The 23932-nt window shown below is 52.0% G+C and overlaps 1 protein-coding gene and 1 long non-coding RNA gene across 3 annotated transcripts in view; both read left to right on the top strand.

The window, feature by feature from the left end:
• RAB11FIP3 (RAB11 family interacting protein 3) overlaps positions 1 to 20511 on the top strand; it is a 100538-nt gene extending 80027 nt beyond the window's left edge. The window contains exons 5-15 of one of the 2 annotated variants that reach the window (XM_028512081.2): positions 519 to 668; positions 2738 to 2872; positions 6200 to 6235; positions 9301 to 9394; positions 10510 to 10613; positions 14130 to 14270; positions 17019 to 17100; positions 17958 to 18095; positions 18336 to 18491; positions 18607 to 18747; positions 18832 to 20511. In XM_028512081.2, the coding sequence (XP_028367882.1) occupies positions 519 to 668; positions 2738 to 2872; positions 6200 to 6235; positions 9301 to 9394; positions 10510 to 10613; positions 14130 to 14270; positions 17019 to 17100; positions 17958 to 18095; positions 18336 to 18491; positions 18607 to 18747; positions 18832 to 18945 (1291 nt within the window). In that variant the 3' untranslated portion in view covers positions 18946 to 20511. The remainder of the gene's footprint in view (positions 1 to 518; positions 669 to 2737; positions 2873 to 6199; positions 6236 to 9300; positions 9395 to 10509; positions 10614 to 14129; positions 14271 to 17018; positions 17101 to 17957; positions 18096 to 18335; positions 18492 to 18606; positions 18748 to 18831) is intronic. The other variant, XM_036021156.1, reaches the window with a different exon arrangement.
• Positions 14286 to 16134, top strand: LOC118499603. The gene is made up of 2 exons (XR_004902104.1): positions 14286 to 15842; positions 15986 to 16134. It is a non-coding gene; the product is annotated as an uncharacterized LOC118499603 (long non-coding RNA).
• Positions 20512 to 23932: the final 3421 nt, after the last annotated feature.

Below are 23932 nucleotides of genomic sequence, written 5' to 3'. Positions count from 1 at the left end.
AGTTACATGTCTGCCAATGCTGTGGATTCTGGTTGCTCCCCATCTTTTTTTTAAAGATTTTATTTATTTATTTTTAGAGAGAGGGGAAGGGAGAGCAAAAGAGAATGAGAGAAACATTAGTGTGGTTGCCTCTTATGCACCCCCTACTGGGGACCTGGCCCACAACCCAGGCATGCACCCTGATGGGGAATTGAACCAGCAACTTTTTGGTTGGCAGGGCGGCGCTCAGTCCACTGAGCCACACCAGCCAGGACTGTTATGTCTGTTGTGTGTGTGGTGTGAGGTAGGGATAATTTTTCCTGTATTGATATTCAATCATTTCAACCTTATTTTGAAAAGATTCCCCATTCCTCCAATGTCCAGGTGTCATCTTGGTTCCCTGAGGTGCCTACCAGAACATTGAACTTAACACATGTGACTCATAGCATTTTTGCTAGAAAGTGCGAGTCACATCCTCAGTTGGGGGAGCTGCTCATGGCCATGAGTCAGAAGGTGTCTTTTCTGTTTTGTCTTTTCAGATCCCACCTGCACAGCCAGTCTGTCGTCATGGTGATAGGTGGCGAGGAGCATTTCGAGGACTATGGTGAGGGCAGTGAGGCGGAACTGTCCCCAGAGACTCTCTGCAGTGAGGAGCCCGGCTGCGCGGATGCTGCTTTTCTTGCCCCCAGGTAACGCAGCCCTGCACTGGTGTGTGTGTCCTCCTCCTGCATCTGTCTCCCTGTATTTAGTTGTGGGGAAGTTTCCCCTTTGGTTCATAAATTGGTAAGAGGGAACTTCTTTTATTCACTGTGGTATAACATACCGTCAAATCTCAAGATTCATGCCTTGGTGAACGTTAGCTGAAGTTTCTCCTGTCCAGTTGTATTCCCAGATCGTTCCACATTTGTGAGGCCTCAGCTGAACCACATGGCACAGAGCCTATGCCGGGCTACTCAGCTTTGTGGGTCCCTGAGCCACTAGTTGTGACCTCATTGTGGTTGCTTGGCTGGCTTTGCGAGAAGCTGGGCACGCATGCGTGTGCAGACATTCCAGTCATGGTGCTGTCAGCTGCAGTCGCCGCATTGTGCGTTAGACTCTCGGACCTTATTTCTGTAGCTGAAAATCTGTGCGGTTTGACTGGCCTCTGAGGGAGCCTTTAACATCACAAACAGTTCTTTGGATGTATTTCCTTATAATGACCTGACATCCCCATACTGTCTGGGAAGTTCTGGCTTTCCACTATAATACCCAAAGGGCAAGATTCTCACTTACGGAGCTGGTTGCTCCCAGCTGTCCTTCCTCAGAGGAGGCGCTGGGAGAAAACCGGCACTTTTTGTCCTGTGGGCTTGGCAGCCTTTCACTGGTGGCCGGCCCATCAGAGAGCATGGCTCTCTTCAGGTGGGATCCTTGCCTGGCTGAACAGTCACCTCTCTCCTGTGCACTTCAGTTCTTGAAATTCTCCATCTTTGCTGACAAAGCCCAAGTATCTTGAAATTGGCAACTATAAGATTCTTCCTTCGCCCAGACTGTTACCCAGGCCTAGGGGACCTACCTGGGTCGGGGCCAGTGCCGGGAGGGTCTGCCTGACAGGGTCCCCCTTGCTTTCTTCATGTGCCACCCTCTGAGCTGCCCACCAGGGAAGGGTGAGGAGCCCTCCACAGGTGTCTCTGGGAATGAAAGAGAGTGAAGCGGTGAGCTTTCTTTCAGTAGCTCTCCTCTGCCCATACCCACACTCACGGTCGTGTTGAAATCAAGGCCAAAGGACTTGGCACTGCCTCGTGTGTGTTTCTGTCCTGTTTTGGTAATCTCTTCCTATTTGTTCCTGTCTTTTGTCCACTGTTTCAGTTTTATGTCCCAAGTGCGACATCTATGCTACAATCGATGATTTCCTTTAACCTTTCTTCAGATTGAACTTCCAAATTGGCTTTTCAAAGCCTGTGGGTCTTCACACCCCAGGGACGTTGCTGCCTTCTGGCAGGTGTATCATCAGTGCCCTGAAAGCCCAGGGAGGCTACTAGAATTCTTTATTTTTTTTTAATTCTCACCCAAGGATATTTTTATTGATTTTAGACAGAGAGAGAGAGAAATGTTGATGTGAGAGAGAAACATCAGTTGGTTGCCTCCTGTAAATGCTTCAACCAGGGATTGAACCCACAACCAAGCTGTGTGCCCTGACTGGGAATTGAACCCACAGCCTTTTAGTGCACAGAAGGATGCTCCAACCAACTGAACCACCTGGCCAGGGCTAGTATTCTGACTTTTTAACAGAGGTCTTTAAAAAAGACAGAATTATTGCTAATTTATAATTCACATGTAGTCTTTGATATTGGTTGCTTTTAGAGCCGTTATTAAAGCAGTTACAGTACAGTGAGTAACACTCCACATGAAGACATGCTTTGCTCTCACATGGATGAGTTTTTGACAAAGGAGGATGCAGCGTATCGAGGCACATACTTCCTGCTAAGGGTAGCTGATGGACTACCCTCTGAGCTGGTAGTGGTTTCCTCTGAGCACCTGACCAGGAAGGAGCAGGTGTGTGGCTGAGCCCCCCGTGGCCTGAGCTGGTAGTGCACGTCATGGCTCATGGGTGGTGTTGAGGGAGGTGGGTTCACAGCAGTCTGAAAGTAAGAGGGAGACTCTTCCACAGTCAGTTACCTAACAACACTCTGTTGCCTGGCTAACTCCAGCCCCGTGTGGAGTCACAGGTAACGTGACCAGTCCTTGCTGTTTCCTGAACTGACACTTCTTGTCTCTCTAGCACCGACCCGCTTGCCGCAAAGCTGCACAGCATCCTCACTGATGAGGCCTTTGAGTTTTACTGTAGCCAGTGCCATAAACAAATCAACCGCCTAGAGGATCTTTCTGCTCGCCTGAATGATCTTGAAAAGAATAGGTAACTGATGTAGTGCCTGGCCTTGGTCTGTGTTCAAGGGTGAGGGGGACTCTTGTCCACAGCTGCCCCTGGCTGTTCTTATCCCAGGTGCCACTCACTCGGTCTAGCCAACTCTGGGGGTGCTCCCTCTGGAAGCTGGGCCTGAATTGTGGTTTGAAGGTGAGCGTGCAGATGCAGGACTCTTCCCTGGCCCCGCCCTGCATGCGTTGAGCCTGTGTTTGGCGCCCTTCGCCCTACTTGCTCCTGTGTGCATGCCGCAGTCTAATCAGCTGCTTCTCCCCCTGCTGACGACCTTTAGACACTGTGTATCCTGCTTGAGGAAATCTAGCCATGTGAAACTCTTTGCTGACAAAGAGATACTTTTTAAATTTTACTGAAATATTTCTTTAATTGGGAGTCACATGAAACAGCATGGGAAATTTAAAGTAAGATTTGGTCCTTAAAAACAACTTTGCAGTCAGCTTTCAGGAGTGTTGGTTTAAATCAGGTATGCATTCTGTAGATGAGCCCCTCCTCCGAACTTGCTTTTGTAAGGCTGCCTCAGACTCCATTAAAAGAAGAATCCAGTTTTGCTGTCCTGTTTTTGAAACAGGCCACCAGGATCCCAGCATGTACTGCTGCTCTCTGCACTCAACAGTCTCTTCTGCCTTCTCCACCTCCTGGGCCCAGTTTGTGTTAGACCATTTGCTTCCCTTTCCACCTCCATTACCCAATCTCAGCTCAAGTCAGAGTTCCAGAGGAGACGGTTCCTTTTGTTGGCTCCTCACAATTTCACAAGCTCCGTCATAGAAAACATTTTTTGGGTAGTTTTCATATATTGACATGCCCATTAAGCATACTGTTGATTTAGCTGGTCGTATGGGCAAGCCCCTAGGTGAGCCACTTGGTACGTGCCAATGCCAGTCAGTCCTGTGGGCTACCATGCAATAATCCAGGGAGACTTCCTGTAAGAAGGAGTCTCAGACTCGTGGGAAGTTACATAAAAGATGGCAGAAATGTGAACCATCTTGATGACTTAAGATTTAGAGTAGTCCTCTAAAAACCACTTATGTATCTTTTTTTTAAAGATCTTTAAAATTTATTTTTAGAGAGAGGGGAAGAGAGGGAGAGAAACATTGATGTGCAAGAGAAACATCTACCAATCACCCCTTGTATGCCCCCATCCAGGGACCAAACCTGCAATCTAGGCATGTGCCCTAACCAGGAATCACCAGCAACCTTTCAGTTTGCAGGCCGATGCCCAACCCACTGAGCCACACCAGTCAGAGGTCACTTAGTATCTTGAGGAGCCTGTCCCTTTAGAGCCTCAGCCAAGGCCAGCTCAGTCTTCCTGTTGGGTCCCATGGCCTTGGTCCTGTTGTACCTGTTGTTTTTCCTCTAGTTCCTATTCCAGTGCATTTAATAATGTCTTTGACTCCTTTTCTTACGTTCCATGCAACACTCACAACACAGGTGATAGTGCAGCAAATGCCCAGTTCGGTGGAGACGATACAACGAGACCCCAACATCTGTGGCCCATCAGTAGCTTCAGAGGGAAGCCTGGTGGGGTCCAGCAGCCGTGATGAGAAACTGGAAGTGGTTTTTAGGGGGAGGCCTGCCAGAGAGACTAGAGAAAATGGGGTGTATGGTGATTCCAAAGATCTGCGGGCCTCTTTTTTAGGGAAAACCAGTTTCACCTCTTGTGTATGTTTTCTTGGGTGCTTTGGTGAGGGGTCATTTTTTCTTTCCATGTGAAGACTTGCCTTCCTGCTAAGTGGGTTCCAGTACAGGTTTACATCTCTCATTCTCTGAAGATTTTTGACATAGAAATTTTTTTTTTTCCATGTGGAGAATCTGTCCCAGAACGGCTGTGGTCACTTCTGTTAGGCTTTGTGAGGCAGAAAACAGACAGGGACATGGCTAAATATAGCCGGCAAGTCCAGTGGGGTCTCCCCTCTGAAAGTTCCCTGCGAAAGACACTACCAAGGTTGGTTAACATACCATTAAAATCATTATTGGAGTAAGGACACAACTGTCAGTCAGGAAATTCCCCCCTAAACACTCAGTTGAAAAGATCTGAATCTTGCCTTTTGGTTTCCATAGACTTGCCTCAGAATAAATGTATTTTGTCTTGAGTTGTGGAAAATAAAATGTGATTTAGTCCAAACTGTATCTGGAAGCTTTGACATCATATAGAATTCCTAATCAGTGAGCCTTAGAAGATGCTGATAGCTAGTGTATCTCCCAGGTTACCTGGGAGCCTCTGTAAAAGCAATTCATTTTGTAGAAAATTGTGTAGAAGTCTGCTTCACCCAGAGGTGCATCTTCACGTTCTAAACCCTGTCACTGTACTACCGCCCACTCCCTGAGAGGCCCGTTAGGGAGACTGAGTGGTGTGTCTGTTGTAGCTTATTTGTTTCGGGGGGGTCTCTGTATTATTAGGATGAAATTAGATTTGTGTTATCGGTCAGGGTCCAGTCAGGAGAGGGAGCCACATGGTGATTTGAACAGGGTAAGTGTAATTAAAAGAGTGACTAACTACACCAGGATCAGCTAGTAAGAGTAGAGAGAACCCGGAAGAAGGGAGGAATAGACTCTGTAGGGAGCAGCCAGCCCACCCAAGGCTGAGATCCGACCCTGCTTCAGAGGGTGTGGCCCTGGCAAGCTGGGTGGCAGACATGTCACTGTGGTGCCTCACAGGGGTTGGGAGGGTTAGAGACACGACTTACTAGGAATCTGCCTTCTAGAACTTACTAGAAGTCTGCTCTCTGGCTGCCTAGAAAGCTGTTCACTGGGAGGGGTCTCGCCAGAAGTACTTTGCTACAAAACTGCCAGAGCATGTGTCAGGGAAGCTGCTGGGCACTGGCACTGGGGAAGCTGTCCAGGTAGGACTTTGGAGTGTTAAGTGTTAGCGGTGAAGTTAAAAGTGATGGCAATGCTTGGCTGTTACAAACAGGCCTGTGTCAGCCCATGTCATGTTTCATGTGGGGGCCAACTGTTCAGTCTTGGCCCTCGTGGAGATATGGCATTGGCCAGTGCAACCTGCTGGTGGGTGCAGGCACTGGGGTCATCCTCTGAATGGTGATTTGATTGTGGCTCTACTGGAAATGACTTTGGAGGGGGTGGAATAATGTGACTTGCTGAGGCCTTGACCAGCCCTTGAGATTGTTCCCATGTCCCTGAATGTTTTGCTGAGTGGGCCTTTCTGTGCATGGAGTTGGCCTCGCAAGCAGGGTGCTGCATGCCTGTGAACGCACCCCCATCCCCATATCTCTGCAGCCTGAACTTCCTGTTTCCTCCCCGTCTGTTCTCTAACACAATTTTCCTGTTTATTTTGATTTTGCACAGTCCGACGAAGCGGCTCTCCAGCAAGAAGGTGGCAAGGTAGGAAACCGTTGTCTGTTTACTAAGATACTCAGAATTCTGAGATGTATTGCTAATCTTAGCTCTTTAAAAAAAACAAGTTATTTTTTAAAACTTGTCAGTTGCCTCTCATGTTTTGGGATTCAAAATAATTTGAGGGGACAGATTGTGAAAAGAATTTCCAAAGCTGTGGATTAGGACTTGAATTTGTGATGGGGAAGTAGATGTTGAGAGTTTTTGACATCCCTCCTATTTTATTGATATTCTCCACAAGGGGGCCCATGTCCCTGCATGTTTGCTGCAGGTTAACCCACTCACTGGCAGAAAGCCACGAGGGCCCTGGTCTCAGAGAGCCAGAGCAGGATGGAGCCGGGGTCTGGGTCTGCCTCCATCAAAGGCTGTGCCTTTCCCACCCCCGCCGGCTCCCCAAGGTTAGGAGAAGAGAAAGGAGATGTGCCTAATGCTGGGTTTCTAGAGAACATGCTTTTGTGACCATTTCTCCACTTTTCAGTTTTGGATACTACTTACAGAGTCCTATGGTGAAAGGTAACAGCTCATACATTCATCCTCTCCCCTGACATGCTGGTTCTAAAAATAATTTTCACAGGGTTTATAAGGTGCCAGCGTTCTTCATAGGAAGCCATGTAATATGTCACTGTATTTCTTTTTTAAGATAAGTCATTGTTTCCCCTGGAGTCAGTAATTGTCTTCATGTTTTTATTTGCTTCATCTTCTGTGCTGCTCTTGCCTCCACTGCCCCTCCCTCCAGCAGGGCCACGAGGCAGCCCTGTGCCTGTCTGGTCTTTTCCTCCCAGAGCCTCCGCCCTCAGCACAGGTGTGTGCAGCCTGCGTGGCGGTGGCGGTGGTCCTGCTGTCCTCACCCCCCACCCCCCGCCCACACACATACTGTGTGAACCAGATGTTTTGTTTCAGGTGTTGGACCCTCTCGTTCCCTGATACTCTGTCTTCCTGTTTTTTCATCTCATCCTTTTGTCCAGCAAAAGTCCTGTAGCTTGCTGAGAAAAGAGGTGCCCAGGAGATAAATTTTGGGGACCTTGCTAGATATTTTATTCTTATAGTTTGGCTTGGAATAGGAGTCTGGGTTGTAACTAATTTTCCTTCAGAGTTTTGGAGGCATTGCTCATTGTCTTCTAATACTAGGGCTGCTACTGAGAGGTCTAATGCTTTCTGGTTTTTCTTTGTGACCATTTTCTCTCTCTGGAAGCTTATAAGTTGTTTTCTGTATCTCGGTAGTTAAGAAATTTTATGATGAGTCTTGTGAGTTCCCACTCCCATTAATTATGCTAGGCTGAATGAAGGATGTGCTATTTCAGTCTGGAAGCTTCTGTCCCTTAGTTCTGCCTGTTTTTTTTCGGGGGGTGGGGGTTGTTGTTTTTTTTTTTTTTTTTTTTTTTTTACATTATTTTCTGTGCCACTTCCTGCTCCTTCTGGGATTCCTGCTTGTGGCCCCTCATGCCTCCATCCTTGCTGCCGCGTGCCTCCCTGCTCTGGCTCTGCCTGCCGTGACGTGCACACCACCAGCCCTTCCCATCTCTTCTGTGAATTCTCGTCTGGCTGTCCTTCTTGTTGGAGATCTCTCTTAAACAACTGGAGTTTTTGACATCCAGTAAATCCTCTGCATGTTGAAGGGGTTGCTCACAGCCAGCAGGCAGCCCCTGGCCAACAGGCAGTGTGAACAAGCCCTTGTGTCAGCAGGTCTTTTCTCCAGCCAGGCTGGCCGATTTTCCTAGTACAGAGTCCTGCCTGACTGCGGGCGTTTGGGGTGCTGTGCTGGGCCCACCGTGTAGTGTGTAGACTGTGGGTGCACTCCATTTGTAGGCCCTGTGTCCTGAGTCCAGGGCTCCTCCTGGTCTAGGAGAGTCCTGCTTTTCAAGGGTATGGTGGATACTGCCCCTCCCAGCCTCTGTGCTCATCCCTGCCGCCCCATTCTCAGGTGCCGGTCCTTCCTGGGTTCCCCAGAGCAAACAGGCCAGCTTCCTGTGTCTCAGCGGCTGGCTGTGGTCCTCCTGCCTCTGCCCCCTACTGCCTAGTGCCCTGGACATCTCTTTCCTGGTGCCATTTCCTCTTTGGGGATATAAACATTTTGTTTTTATTTATTTATTTTTCTATCATCTTAAGGGCTTGGAGTCCAGAGGCAGCTTAGGTGAACGTCATCAGTCTACCTTCTCCACTTGTTTTGTCACATCACCCCTTTCAGAAAAGCATCCGTGTTCTTACTAATATAATATTAATTCCAAACCACACTTTGTTACAATTTCAACATTACTTTCTGCCTTAGTTTCATATTTTGCCCCAGTCAAGCTACTGCTGGTGAAACTAAGGAAGGCAGAAACCTAGCTGAGCCATCTCCTCGCGGCCCCCATCTGGGACGTGAAGGGCCCAAGCTGCTGCGGCTCCGGTGGCTGAGGAGCGAAGGAGGAGCTCCAGGGTGTGGAGCCGCTTCCTTCTCAGGACGGCCAGGGCTAGTGCTCACTCACACCCCGGACTGCACGCCGCCCAGTGTGGCCCACTTTGCTGGAGACCTATGTCCACTGGGGCCAGTGGTTGGAGTTGGCTGTGGCAGACAACAGTCCCGCCTCTGCAGCCTGAGAGAGACCCCTCTGGTCTCTCACTGTTGCTGCCATTGGGAGTGTATTTGAAAAATCAGATATAGATGCATGTATGTGGGTGACGCTGTGTGTAAAAGTCATATCCTTAATTGATATTTCACGGGCCCACAGTGGAAGATGAGATTATGTCGTATCATAGGGAGGAAAGACGTCATGTTTTATTACCTAAGTACAAAGTACCTTCGCCCCATCAGCTGGTGGGGAGGGAGGCTGGGCTTGTTAGGCTCCAAAGACCAGCGGGAGGACTCTGCAGACACAGTGCAGCTAGTGGCTCCAGCCCTTCGGTAATAACGTCCTGCTTGGACTTCCCTTTGGTGGAAACCCAGGCTACTGGGTTTGCTTTTCAGACCTGGAAATGCTCACGTTTGAAGAACTTGCATTGGGCTCCCCACTCTTTTCTCTCTTTAATCTGCTTAAGGACCTTTTCTGGACTGGGCTGTTGTTTCTTCTCCACAGACACTTGCACCAGTCAGGGGTCCTGACCATGGAGGCCCTGCAGGATCCGCCCCCAGACCCCGTGGAGGGCATGGAAGAGGACATTGCGGACAAGGTAGGCCCTGCATGGTGGGGCTAGGGGGTTGCGTGTAGACAACAGGTCTCAGTCTCAGGACTCGTGCCGGGTACCATGGCCCTGGGGTGTGGGCCCACCATGGGCACATGGGGGTATGTTGGGTGAGGTGCCTGTGGGGCACCTGGCCACATCCTGGCGAACAGATAGAGCACAGCAGGAGGTGGTGATGGCACTGCAAGTGCTAATTAGGTCCTGCTCCAGCCCTGCCTTTCTCCAGCATTTCACGTACATGAAAGAGGACGGGGACAGAACAGTGAGCGCCAGTGGCTCTCAGCCTGAATTTTATGTGCCGAGTTCTGGGTGCTCTGACACTCAGAGACTGTGCTCAGCAGGGCCCGTGGAGGCGGGATCAGGGGGCACTGGAGGTTTGGGGGGCGAGGGTACTTAGCCTAAAGTGATGGCAGAACCAAACATTGTGTGGAATGGGTTTTTCCAAGAGAGAAGCCTGGTAATTGGGTTATGGGTTATGTGGAGCCAAGCCAGACAGCCATCGGTGGTAATGGGCCCAAACTTCTGAAGGACCAGCTCCAGAAAGAAGGAAAGAGGAGGGTGGCAGCACACACCCCTCACCTCCTCCTGTCCCCCTCACCCCATCCTGTCCCTTCTCACCTCCTCCTGACTCCCCTCACTTCCTCTCTATAGCACCTCCAGCATCTGCTCTGCACAGCCTTCTCTGGCTCTCAAGGCTGGTGGCCTTCACTCCTCCTACCACTTTTGTAGATGTCTGTCTCCCATCTATTTAGTGAGCTCCCTGGAGAGGAAGGAATCAATCCCTGAGGCTCTTCTGTCCTTGAGTCCCCTGGCATGTGCCACCTCTGTGGGTTGGGTCTGGTGGAGAGCAGGTGCCCCTTCCTGCGGGGGGGCCCATAGCCTGGCTCCCCTATGCACTATCACAGAGTCATCACAAAGGCGCTATCAGGTCACTCAGGCCTCTCTAGCCCTCTGCTAACATCTGCACTTGCGGTTTTGAGGCCATGGAATCCTCGCTGTTCACACTGATGCCTGTGGGGGCCACACTATGTCGTTTATGGGGATAGTGTCCATGAACAAGGTAGACCCAATTCCAGCTGAGTGAACACTGTCTTGCTCCCAAGGTTGTCTTCTTGGAGAAGCGGGTGTCAGAGCTGGAGAAGGACACTGCTGCCAATGGGGAGCAACATAGCCGGCTGAGGCAGGAAAATCTCCAGCTGGTGCACAGGTGAGCATGGCACAGTTCCCTTTACCTCACAGAATGGAGCGTGGCTGCTGCACAGAGGTCGGCTTTCACCTGGAGCTGCCCTCCATCCTGCAGCTGGGAGCCAGCCAGGGGATGGTTCTGGGTACCTTTTTGAGCATGGCTCCAACTTAGTACTATCCCCAGCCAATTTAGGGCATCATAGGAAAGAAATAGGAGAGGACACTGCCTCACCGATCTCTCAGGAGCAGCTGAGGCCAGCACTCACACCGCCTGCACAGAGTGCCTGGTGGAGGGAGGCCTGACCTCAGGGGTGGCAGAGGCTACGTGGGGAGAGGATGTGTGCCAGGATTCTAATGTCAGACCTCTGGCTTGTGTCCCTGCTTCTGAGAGCCCATCCAGAGGAAATAGTGCCAACCACAGGCCTTCATTCCTGGACACGGGCTCCTTGACCTTGACAGTTGATGTGCCTTGCTCACTTCACCCACGTCATCTGCTTTCACCTTTATGATCCCTGTGGCTCAGGTACTGTCCTCATTTAACAAATGAGGAAACCAAGGCTCAGGGAGTTCACATGAATGCCCAGGGCCTCAAATAGCAAGTGAGGGCTTTGGGAGTGGGGTCCAGTGCCTTCAGAGTCCCCTGCAGTGGGAGCATGACCCATCCTTGGGGCATGCAGGTGCTTACAGGTGCTTAGCCACAGAAACAAGAAACAAGTGGGGACTGGTGGATTCACAGCAGAATGCACAGTCTGACTCTAACAGTGAGAGCACTGAGGAAGAAATAACAGATGTGTGAAGTAGGGGTTAGCTACTGTGTTTGCACAGAGGGGGTGGGGGCTATCTCCCCTCTCCTGTTTTGTGGACTTTTTATAGAATACTGTGTGAGTTTTAGTGTTTTGAAACTAGTCATTCAGTGTAACCTCATGCCATTTGCAGCAATATGCTTCTTGTGCAGAGCATGAGGAGCATGGCCCAGAAGCAGCAGCTGTCGGGCTGTGCTACCTGAGTACATCTGGTGCTGTGGGGGCGAGGCTCTGGGGAGCCCCCAGGGGCCTGAGAGAGGCAGGAAGTGTGGTATGTTGGGATCTCCACGAGAGAAGCGGCTTGCCCATGCCAGGCTGCTGGAACCAAAACTCGGCTCTGCCACACATTCTGTGACCTCAGGCAAGAAGAGCCCTGTCCTCAAAGCCCCGGTTTCCACACCCATGACCTGAACAAGTGCACTCCGAGCGCTCTGAACACTGTGGGACATAGGCCTGCACACACTCACTTGGCATGCGCCTCACGTGCTCCAGGGTTGTGCTCAGCTCCTGTTGTGATGTTTTCATCCTGGAAGCTACTGATCACTTTATGGAATTAAAACTAGTTCTCTTGTGCAGTCGCAGGGTTCTCACGGGAGGGCCTGCCCCAGGCCCTGCTGCAGAGCCAGGGCAGGGTCTGCCACATTTGTGAAGGGGCTTGGGCTGCAGTGCGGCACCAAGTATGTGCCTCGTCTCTGGAGACGTTTGTTACTCCCTCTCTGTCCTTGTCCAGGGAAGTCTGAGTAGATCACCAGACTCCTTTCTCAAGCTGACTGGTGAGATTAGTCTAATCCGATGGGCACTTACCAGTTATCCACATAAATAATTGAAAGCCTATGTTCTGTGGCTCATCCCTTCCCAAGGTCAGACACATCCAGTTCCTGTGGATGTTCTTTTGGTGTCGGCAGCAGTTCTCCTGAACAGCGCGCTTCTGCTGCAGTTTCTTGGTGTTCCCCACATGGAACGTTGTCAGCCTGCGCCAGCCCTGCCGCACAGCTCTCCTACTCTTCCTCCATCCCAGGAATTCCAAATGCTTCCCTGCATTTGATTTTTTAAAATTTTCTGGATCCCACATTTTCTTCTTTTTTATTTTTCGCTTACATTCTGAAGAGGATATCCCCCATTGTTGCCTGGGAAAGGGTGCATGGGAACAGGTTCTTTGAGACCTTGCATATCTGAGACTGTTTCACCCAGCATGGAAGTAGGTTCCCTGAGAACTCAGTGGCCCCGCTGCCTCCAACCCGAGCTGTGCTCTGGACGCCTGGCACCGCTGTGTTGCCCTGTTCTCATGCTAACACCCGAGGGCTTCCTGTTGTTTCCGCGCTGGGCACGAGGTTTTCAACTTCGTGGAAAGTGTGCCCCTCAGCTTGAGGAAGGCTTCTAGAATTATTTCTCCATACAATGCCTTTCATTTTCTTATCTAGCTGAACTTCTGTTCATAAAATATTAGACCTTTCCTCTGGCTTTCTGGACTTTCTTATCCTCTGTCTTTTAAAAAATATATATTTCATATTACCCTGGCTGGTGTAGCTCAGTAGATTGAGTGCTGGCCTGTGAACCAAAGGGTCGCTGGTTCGATTCCCGGTCAGGGCACATACCTGGGTTGGGTGCCAGGTCCCCAGTAGGGGGTGTGTAGGAAGCAACTACATCCATGTTTCTCTCTTTCTCCCTCCCTTCCCCTCTCTCTAAAAATATTTTTATTTTTATTTAATTTTTTTTTAGAGAGAGGGGAAGGGAGGGAGAGAAACATCGATGTGCAAGAGAAATACTGATTGGTTTCCTCTTGCATGCCCCCAACTGGGGACCTGGCCCGCAACCCAGGCGTGTGCCCCAATTGGGAATCGAACTGGCGACCTTTTGGTTTGCAGGATGACTCCCAGCTGCTGAGCCACACCAGTCAGGGCTCTGTTCTTTTTTAATTCTCTGTAATACCCTTGCTTTTCTTCTTCAGCTCTTCTGTTGAACATAAGTGTTTTTCATATTTAATTTCTAAGCTACTTTTTGTCGTGTGTTCCTTCTGTGACATCAGTCCTATTTTGTGGATGTGGTGTCCTAGCCTCTGTCAGTTACAGGGCTTTTCCTCCTATTTCCTGTGTGATATACATTTTCTTAGAGGTCCTTTTCTGTTGGCCTTGGCCATGTTGTATTAAAAGCTTTCCTGTGGCAGCTGGGGATCTGTGGCTACCTGTGTACTCTTCGGTGTGAGGCACCAAGAAGCAGATGGGAAGCCCTGTGTGCGGGGACAGCTTCTGGGCTCGACACTGTCCATAAATAGGGTGTAGGAGCCCTTGTCTTTGGGAGATCAGTTCCTGCCTCTGTGGGTGGGCACAGTGGTCTGGGAAGGGGGCAAGGTCAGGGCCCCCGTGAGAACATTTCCTTTGTCCCTGTGTTCTTGTTGACACCTGGCTTCTGTCTCTGCTGAGACGAGGTGGGTGGGGCTGGTTTGTACACCAGGTCCTAGAGTGTCAGTGCAAGGTACCTTGGCAGTGCTCCTGGGCTTGTGTCCGTCAGAGGGTCTCCTGTCCACACACCACCCTCACTGCAGGGAGTGGAGACGGGGTGCGGGGGGGAGGCACTTCCTCCTTCAGAACTGCCTTTAATCAGAGCTGTGGGTGGGAAGTCTCACAGCCTTCCTATCCCTCCTCCAGGTAGGGGCAGCTCTCTCCGGGTCCTGAGGCAGCATCTTGCCCTTGGTGGAAGGGCAGAAAGTCTCTCACATCCTCCCTTGGCCTTCACAGAGCCAATGCCCTCGAGGAGCAGTTGAAGGAACAGGAGCTGAGAGCTTGTGAGATGGTCCTGGAAGAGACACGGAAGCAGAAGGAGCTCTTATGCAAGATGGAGAGAGAGAAGAGCATTGAGATTGAGAACCTGCAGGCCAGGTAGGCTAAGCCACCACGGCTCTCCAGAGCCGTCCGTGACAACACGAAAATGCGGTAGACGCTACACCCCACCCCGCACCCCAGGAAGGCACAGTGTCTAGGAATAAATTTTATTTTAGAAAAAGTAGAAAACCTATGTGAAGAAAACTGTAAAACTCTACTAAAGGCCACAAAAGATATGAATTCAAAGACTGAACTTACATGGGTATGATTTTCTCTAAATCTCTTTCTAATCGATGTTATCTGAGTGAAAATACCAATTTTTTTCCTAAGGCTACTTGACAAAATTACCTTTATACTTCTCTGGAGGCAGAAGCCTTACATAAGTCAGGAAAGGAGGGGACTAAAGGGGTCAGCACACTGTACGTGAAGTGCACCCGGGAAGCACAGCAGGGGTAGTGGTCCCACGCTACCCAGAGACGGCAGTGCCACACCCAGGCACTCGGGGTGGAGGCGAGTGGCACATGCATAAAATTATACATGGGAATGATGGTTCTCTTAAAACTCTGTAGAGAAAACCCACGGATAACTTAGATGCCCACCGCAGAGGAAGATGAAGAAGGTCACCATGGCGCCCCCTCCCAGAGCGCTTCCCCTGAGTGGCCGTGGGAGGGGGGGATTTCATAGAACGTTTTTTTAGCTGAGTCAGTACCACTTTTGGAATACAAAATACAGTAGTTTTAAATATTCATGAAAGGACTCTTCTTAAGTTTATGTTCCTCTCCAACTCTTAAAGCTGGGAAGATACACTTTGACTTTATCTAAGAAGAGTTAGGAGGGCATTTCAAAAGTGGAATGGCAGGAGTAGGCTGCACGTAGAGCTGTGCCAGGGTCCCTTACATGCAGACACAGTGGGATGCCACCACCCAGGGCAGCCAGGCCTGGGCCATCAGGACAGTGCTGTTTAATGGACTCAAAGCAGTTTCTCCTATGTGCATGCTGGTAGCGTCTCCCAAAGGACTGCTGTAGGGCTACCTTTGTGCCCTATCCACGGGCTGTGGGTGCTGAGAAGCAAGACAATCCTGCCTCCCACATCTGTCCACACCAGAGCCTGCACAGCTGGGTTGTCCTGCAGGATAGCAGCCTGGGGGGGCATACCACAGACGGGGCCTCCCGTGGCCTTAGGGGAGTGAGGCAGGACTCACTCTTTCTTCTGGCCAAACCTGCTGCCTGCCCTATGCACCGAGGGTCAGTGGCTCTGTGCACCTGGATTCTGTTGGCCTCCTGCAACTCCCTGGGAGTGTGGTGGGGGGCAGAGGAAGCCTGGGGTTCTTAGGGGGCTGCCCAGGCCCTCAGAGGCCCCTGCAGCCTTGGGTCATCAGGACAAGAACCTTCCCATCATGGCCTTGGTCCATTATGGTGTACAGGAAGACACTCCTCAATGAGGTGGGCTACAGAGTAACAGGGCGGTGAGGACAACTAGATTACAGAAAGAAACAAGGGCTCCTTAGAGAAGGGACTGACTCTGCAGCTGGGACAGGATAGACCAGTAGAGCCTGGAGCATCATCTTGTAGTACCAGAAAGTAGGGAAGTGCTTGAACAAGAGCATACACACACAGTGATAGGTACATGTAGGTACCTAGGTACAGTCCCTAGGCCTGTGTATGAGGGGAGAAGCTCAGCTTGGGCCACCACCCCTTTGCTGGAAGATGCTAGAGCCTCCCTGCTTCCCAACTTTTCCACAGACGTGGGATCCTTGGGCCCAGAGGTTCAGGTACCTGGGACATGTACCTGGGACGTGTACATATACCTGGGACATGAGCCAACTAAAGATCAAAGGTGGGACAATTTGAGCAACACACTAATGATACTATTGGACCATGACCCAGAGTGTAACTAAATGTGATGGTTGGTGAATGGGGAGAAGACAAACCTTCCTCACAGAGAATTCCAAATACAGTACATGGAGATGTCCCTTCCTGGGGAGTGGTGCTGTGTCCTCCCTTTCTCTGGAGTGTGGGCTGGACTAGGTGACCGGCTTCCAGATTCAGAGAATAGATTTGAAAAGTAGAACTTGGTAGAGGAAACACCTGGCAGACACACCTTTACCAGGTGATCCAGGTCAGTATCACCCATGATGAGTCATGTGGACTCGGCATCTCTGATCTGATGTGATAAGAGGGTCACCTCACTTCCGTCGAATTTTTCCCCCAACCATAACCCATCTAATCATGATAAAACACCAGAAAGACCCAATTCGAGGGACAGTCTATTAAATACATAATCAAAACTTGTCAAAACTGTCAAAGTCATTAAAAACCAGGAAAGCTGGAGAGACTGCCCTAGACCCTAGGGGACAAAGGTGCTAACTAAGTGCAGTGTGGTCCTGGGAGGGATCCTGGACAGAGAGAGGCACTTGTGAAAAAGCTGAATCGCATCCATGGTTTGGTGACCAGAGCGTCCCGATGTGGGTGCGTGGGCTGTGACGAACCTGCTGCAGTGATGAGCAGATGCTTCCAGGGGAAGCTCAAAGGGCCCGAGGTCCACAGGGACTCTGCACTGTGTCTGCAACTGCTCTGTAAACCTGAAATTCTCCCCATACCCAAAGTGTATTTAACAACCATCCTGGCCTATGAAAAGTTTTTGCCCAGAGCATTTATGTGTGTAAGGGCTGGGCTGTAGGCACTGGAGGCTAGCCTCTGTGGATCCTGGGCAGCCCCTAACAAGGTTTCCAAGACACTTGGCCTCCCTCACCCCAAGGAGGCGCATTCCTGGGGAACGGGTCCCAGCCTCATTCTGTGTCCCAGGCTACAGCAACTGGACGAGGAGAACAGTGAGCTGAGATCCTGCACACCCTGTCTAAAGGCCAACATCGAACGCCTAGAGGAGGTAAGCTGCCAACGAAGAACGCTGAGCCAAGGTCCGTCAGGCTGGCCTGTGTGCTTTTCTATACCCCCTGGGTCTGCTGCCTGTTGGGGGATCGGGATACGCTGAGATAGGTTCCCCAAAGCAGGGCAATCATGTGACCAGCTAATGAGTCTGCAGGAGTGTGGCCAGTCAAGGGGTGCACCACAGGCCAGGGGATTATGCTGCTCCAAAGAGCAGGCTGATGGTGCTGGGCCCTACCAGACCTGTGTGTGAGGGGACAAGCTCTGCTTAGGCCACCACCCCTTTGCTGGAAGATGCTGGAGCCTCCCTGCTTCCCAGCTTTTCCACAGACGTGGGATCCTTGGGCCCAGAGGTTCATGCTTTGACTGACCTGTGGTCTGAACCTAGGGCTGATGTCCTTGAGGGGCTGACTTCAGCTAGACCCCTCATGCCCCATTCTGCAGATGTTCACTGAGAGGCTTCTCCTTCCCTGTCCTCCGCTTCTTGCAAAGTGTCTCCTGGGAAGCTCTGAACCCTGAGCAGGTTGGAGACCACCTGGGTTCTGGCTGCTGTGAGCAGCTCCTACTGAGTGGCCATTGGTCAGGTCCTGCTCTTGCCTTCCCCTAGAAACAGCACTGTTGGGAGGAGGCGCCCTCCATCGGGAGCGCCCCAGGCTCACCTTCCATGTGCATTGCACTTGCAGTCAGCACAGGCCCTGAGAGAGCATGCCTATGTACATGCACCTCGGCTTTCACAGGAAAGAAAACTCAGGTGCAGCCCCGTGGACGTCAGCAAGCTGATACTCTCAAGACATGCACCTGAGTCAGTGTGTGGGCTGGCAGGTGAGGCATGTCCATGGCAAGTGTTTCACCTTGCAGGAGAAGCAGAAGCTGCTGGATGAGATTGAAGAGTTGTCGCTGCGGCTCAGTGATGAGCAGGAAAACAGGAGGAAGCTAGGTGACAGGCTGAGTCACGAAAGGCACCAATTTCAGAAGGACAAGGAGGCAACACAGGAGGTGAGCACAAGCCCAGAGGCCCTGGCTGTCACTCAGTGAGCTCCCAGATACATAGGGCCTATCTGGAATGAGCTGGAGACCCACTGCTTTTAACTGTCAGGCTGGACAGAGGGGCTTGGTGCATGGTGGCATTTGGGAAGTGTGGCGTCACCATCCTCCTCAAAAATGGTGTTCAGACAAATGCAGAGGTTCTGAAGCCAGGGACTGGGCTAATACTGCTCACTCTGCTGTCCCACACAGCTAATTGAGGACCTGCGCAAGCAGCTGGAGCATCTACAGCTCTTCAAGCTGGAGGCAGAGCAGAGGAGGGGCCGGAGCAGCAGCGTAGGCCTGCAGGAGTACAATAGCCGCACCCGGGAGAGTGAGCTGGAGCAGGAGGTCCGCAGGCTGAAGCAGGTACAGCTGGGCAGATACTCTTTTACCTGGAAAAAGCCTCCTGACAGCCAGCATGGGGAGAGGGGAGCGTGGGGAGTCACTCCCAGGAATCATGCTATTGTGCCGCCCACCCCAGGACAACCGGAACCTGAAGGAGCAGAATGATGAGCTCAATGGACAGATCATAAACCTGAGCATCCAGGGTGCCAAGAACCTCTTCTCCACATCCTTCTCCGAGTCTCTGGCCGCAGAGATCAGCTCAGTCTCCCGTGATGAGGTAACGTACCCACTCCCCCACGCCTGGGACTCTACAGCATCCCCAGTCAGTGTGCCCAGTGCTGACCCCTTGCTTTTCCCACAGCTCATGGAAGCGATTCAGAAGCAGGAAGAGATCAACTTCCGCCTTCAGGACTACATCGACAGGATCATTGTGGCCATCATGGAGACCAACCCATCCATCCTGGAGGTCAAGTAGAGGCAGACAAGCCTAGCCCAGGGTGATTCTGGACTCCACCAACACCCCAGAGATGGCCATGGCACACATGGGCCAAGAATAGCAGGTCCCATACCCACTGAGGCCAGAGCACACAGCTGAGCTGGAGCACAGAAAGACAGGGTGGTGGAAGAAGGAGAAGGAAAAGGAAGCCCAGTGCTCTGAGCCCACAGCAGGTGCAGGTGGGATTGGGCCTGCTCTCAGCTCTGGCCGCCTCCTGTTTGCAGATGTGGGGATGGTGTTTCAGGCTGGCATGAGCCCCTCCATGAGCTCCCTCCCACGTAGTAGACCCTCCTGCTCTCCTGCCCTGTCAGAGAGAAAGGAAGGAAATGGGTTGCCACCTGGGGTGCAGCCATCTGTGTCCTCACAGGTACCCCGACATGGTGCCACCCATCTCAGCCACTCCTGGACAATCTAGAGACCCGAGGGCCCTTGCACCAGATGCCGTGGTAGGTGAAAGACAGGCAGTGAAGTTGATACAAGTCAGGGTCTGACCAGCAGGGCCCCCCTTCTCACAAGCTTTTCTGGGGCTGTCTCCCTGAGCTGCTCAGGCCACCACCCAGCCAGAAGCATCTCAGTCCAGCTTCAGGCCCAGGGGTCTCCAGTTGCACCCTTGCTACAATAACCTTTGGGGGCTCTCATTCTCCTGTGGGGGCTGGGGCAGGAGCCTCTGCTCTGAAATCAGTACTTGAGAATCTAATGTTGTGGAAAGTACTATCTGGATGGAGGGGGACATTGTCAGCCTTCTCTGACTCCTGGGGTGCAGGCAGGGCCATGGTGAGGTGTGGCCTCCCCATGGGTAAGGCCCTCCTGGCCTCCTGAATTACCCTCTCTGTGCAGATCTTGGCTGCCCCCGGTAAAGTCCCACTTTCCCAGGCCAGAGTCCAAATGTTTCCTCCGGGAATCTAAATCATTAGCAGTCATCATTCTTCCCGAGGTGCATTCTACAGGACGCTGGGCAGGGCAGGCTCTCCAAAGAGAGAGATCAGGAGCAGATAACAAGGCTTCCCCAGCGGCTTGGAGGTTCCTTTTAGGAAACCCTTACCTAGCTGTACTCTGCCACTGCCTGGCACCTGTGCTACCAGGAGCAGCAGTGTCACCCCCACAGGGATGCTGGGCCTGCTGCCCACCTGAGCCCGAGCACTGGCCACAGGCCTCCAGGTGCTCCCAGGTGGGCCAAGACCCCACACACAAACTGGCCACTGCTGCGTGCAAGTGCGTATGTGAGGTGTATGCACATGTGTGTGTGTAAGCATGTGTGTTACCCTTCATCCTCCACATGGCCCACCTTCTACACTAAGACTTAAGATGTTGCCTCGTATTGTATATTTTGGGGAAAGCCTTGGGTGTAAATCAGTGTAAACTTGGAAGAGAGATTTTTCTATCATGTAGAGTAGGTATTTTTTATAGATTGAAGGTTGATCAATTTTTTTAATACTTCCAAGAGAGACTATCTGTGTATACACATGAAATATATATATATGTATGTATGTATGTATGTATGATAATAAATATGGGAACTCTGCTTTCTGTGCCCAGCCTCACCCTACTGACACAGTCTGGGGTCTGTTTCTGTCCATCACTCAGCAACACTAACTGTAAATACAAATTGCCAGAAGACATCTCACACAAACAGCCAGGCACTGGCTTGCACACTGACCCTGCTCTCATCCTCTCAAGGAGGACTCTCCAGGCACTGACAGGAGCCTGGATGTGGAAGGACAAGGCCAGAACAATGTCATCACAGATGAAAGCTGTCGCTGCACACACACAGCTCAGCTTCTTCCTCTGTGGGGGTGAGGGGTGGGGTAGGGGTACCGTGGGCCTGGCTAGGCACCCCCTATGGTGTTTGGGGCATTGGGAGCCATGCGTCATCTGAGTTTAGATGGCAGGAGACCACCTAGTCAAGCCAGCCCCTCCTGGTCTCCCTGTAAACCTCTCAGAGGCCCTGGGATGGCACCCACAGGCTGGGCCCCAGAAGAGCCTGTCCAGAGGCACTCCTCAGGCAGGGCCATGTGATGGGCCCCAGGGGCCATGAGATCATGGCAGGACCTGGTCCCTGACTGCAGCCCGGCTGCCAACATGGCATTGAGGGCCAGCTGAGCCAAGGAGGGGGCAGCACTGCAAGTCTCGGGTTCATGAACATGCAGCTCTTGTGGAACATGTACTTGGGGATGAAGAGATGGGCCCCAGAAGACGCCACATGCTGAGTACCAACCCGAAGGCACAGACAAGGCCAAGACCCTGACAGAATTGCGCTCAGCGGGAGGGACGAAAGGTGGGGAGGCAGGCTGGGAGGAGAGCTCAGCTGCCACCACAGTCACAGACACCAGCAAGATTACTAAGGGTAAGTGACCAAATTTGACTTGAAAGCAGGGGTTGTTAGCTAAAAGTCCCCAAAAGGACTCCCCTGCCCAGGTGTCCACAGGAATGGCAAACTGCATTTACTGCCCCCACCCCTCACACTGAGGACCTGCAGGCCAGACTCGGGTGGAGAAACTTCAGGCACAGGGAGGCCAAAGACCTTACCCCCAACCACCCAGCTAGTAAAGAAGGGAGTTGCATTCAGGTTTGCTGGCCCCGACTGCTGTCCATGGGGCTGGATAACCTGAGGATGGTAATAGTGGGCACAGCCTGGCCTGCAGCAAGTAGGGCCCCCAGGCCTCATCAGCTGGGGGTGTAGCAGAAGGACTCCAGGGGTCCCCAGGGTGAGGCCCTGGGGCCCTGGACCTTGTGTGCAGGGGCACTAAATAAGAAACCTGGAGGGTGAGATTCTGCCTGGAGCCCACCTCCCACCAGTTCCGGGGGGTGAGGGGCAAGAGAATGTGGAACACTGCACATCTAGCCTGCCAGGTCCCCACCTGTCTTCCTGGTGCTTAGAAGGTGTAGCTCCCCAGACTGCCCTCAGAGGGAGATGGTCAGCACCCTCTGGTTACCATCCCACCTGTGGGGCCCATTCGTCACCGGAAGGGCAGCCTTGTGCTGCAGCCTGGGGTGTGGAACTCTGCATAGAGAGCCCACTTAGCACTGGGGGGCGCCAAAGCACTGTCACTGAGTTCAGAATGTCAGTGGGGGTCCTAGAGTTCCCTGTCCCCAGCTTGGCTGCACTGAAGGGTCTCTGCTGACCCAGGAAGAAGCCAGCACCTCTGCTTTGACGCCAGAAGACACCTGCCCTCCCACCTACCCTTGTCCATCTGGCACCTGCAGGGCCCACCTCTGCCTAGGAGGAGAAGCTGGAAGTGGGAAGGGGAGGAAAGGAGCTGCTCCTTTCTCCTTGTTACTCCACTGACGCCTGCCCATCCAGTTCATTTCCACTCTTTAAAACACATGGGGGCCCACCAGCAGCGGTGCAGAAATTCCTGCCCTGGCCCTCCAGTGGTCTCAGCCCTAAGTGGAAACATTTGGGAGAGGGTGGGGCAGGAGAACAAGGGAGGAAAATCTGCTGTAAGTGGAAACAGGGCAGTGTTTGGCTGCCACCCAGGCAGGGCTTCTTGGAGAGTTTCTTCCAGAAAGTGGCTGAGGACAGGGTCAGGAGGGGGGCCTCCCAGGGCAGGCCTCAGAGACTGTGTTGGAGGGGCCCACGGTGGGACTTGTGAGGCCAGTATCAGGACCTGTACCCCCCAGGCCTGAGTGCATCCCTCCCACGTGGGGACCCTTGACCCCCAACCCTGAAGTACCTGGCCACAACACTTTCTCTTGGGACAGTGCACACCTCAACAGTCTTGGAGATGACTCCTGAGACCCTCTTCTGGTGGTTGGGCTTTCTCCCCCACAACAGACCTTGGTCCCTTACTGGAGAGGACTGGGATGCACCTGCTGACTCCTCGCCCCCATGTAGGCCCTGGCTCCTCAAAAACCTGCAGTGAGCTGTCAGGAGCCTGGGCCATCAGATCACCAGGCTCCACATCAGCTGTTTCTCTTCTTGAGAGGTTACAGGGCTGTGGACACCAGTCTTGATTCAACCCACTCCAAACAGTGTCCAGGGAAAGGGGCTGGGGAGGAAAGCCATGGGAGTCAGCCTTTGACTTAGTCCTCTCACGGGATTCCACAGCCACACATTGTCAAAGCCTCCTTGTCAGTTTCATGCAGGAAAGGAAGCTGGGGGTGGGTTGAGTCACTGTACAGCCCAGTGCCTTGCAGGCAGCTTGTCACCTCAGCATTCAGGAAGCAACTCTGTCTTGGTTGCAGCTAAAGCCCAGGCCCCAACATTTCAATACTGCAGCATCTTGAGAGTAAAACAGAGGTTTGCCTTAGGCTTGAATGGCCTCGCAGGAGGACAGAGCCCTGTCCGTGGAGGTACTACTGAGGTCAGTTTAGCTTTTACGAGTACTGGAGCAAACATCACCCAACCTCAAATTTATCAAACTTCACTCCATCTCGAGGTAGAATTGGACCACAACCAAATACTCCCTGAATCTTAGCTGATGAGCCTTGCTTCTGTAACTCCTTCTGCATGGTCTGTGCCTTCTCAGGCTCCTCACTAGTCCTTGAGTGCCACAGTCCTTGGGGCTCTGCCCTCAGCATTCACTTCCCACTGCAGCCTTTCTGTGCCTTGGTTGCATCTAACAAACTCAACACCACAGCTCTGCACCTCCTGCTACCTCCAGGGCATCTAGGCAACAGATGGCAGAGGGGCTCCAGTTTTGTGACTGTTAGGTGTGTGTGACCTCAAGAGTGCAGAAAGGGAACTTAAAGGGAAACTGAACCTGAGGAGCCTCTCGTGCAGGGGGGCGGGTTCTGTTCGGCCGTCTCTATGGAGTAACACAGGAATCACACCGCTTCCCAGGACTGACTTCCTACCAGGCACTTGGCTACACGTTCTGTGGTGGTATTTCATTTCGTCCTCCCAATGGTCTAATTAGATCCCAGTTTCCCTCTTATCGAGGAGGAAACTGAGACTCAGAAGTAATTTGCCCTCTAAGTGATTCCACAACCACACTAGTCACACTCGAAGCGCCAAGGCCGTGTC

This window comes from Phyllostomus discolor, chromosome 3 (assembly GCF_004126475.2).
Source record: "Phyllostomus discolor isolate MPI-MPIP mPhyDis1 chromosome 3, mPhyDis1.pri.v3, whole genome shotgun sequence".
Taxonomy (NCBI): domain Eukaryota; kingdom Metazoa; phylum Chordata; class Mammalia; order Chiroptera; family Phyllostomidae; genus Phyllostomus; species Phyllostomus discolor.
The sequence above is the reverse complement of the archived record's forward strand: the minus strand, read 5'-3'. Positions and strand labels throughout refer to the sequence as shown.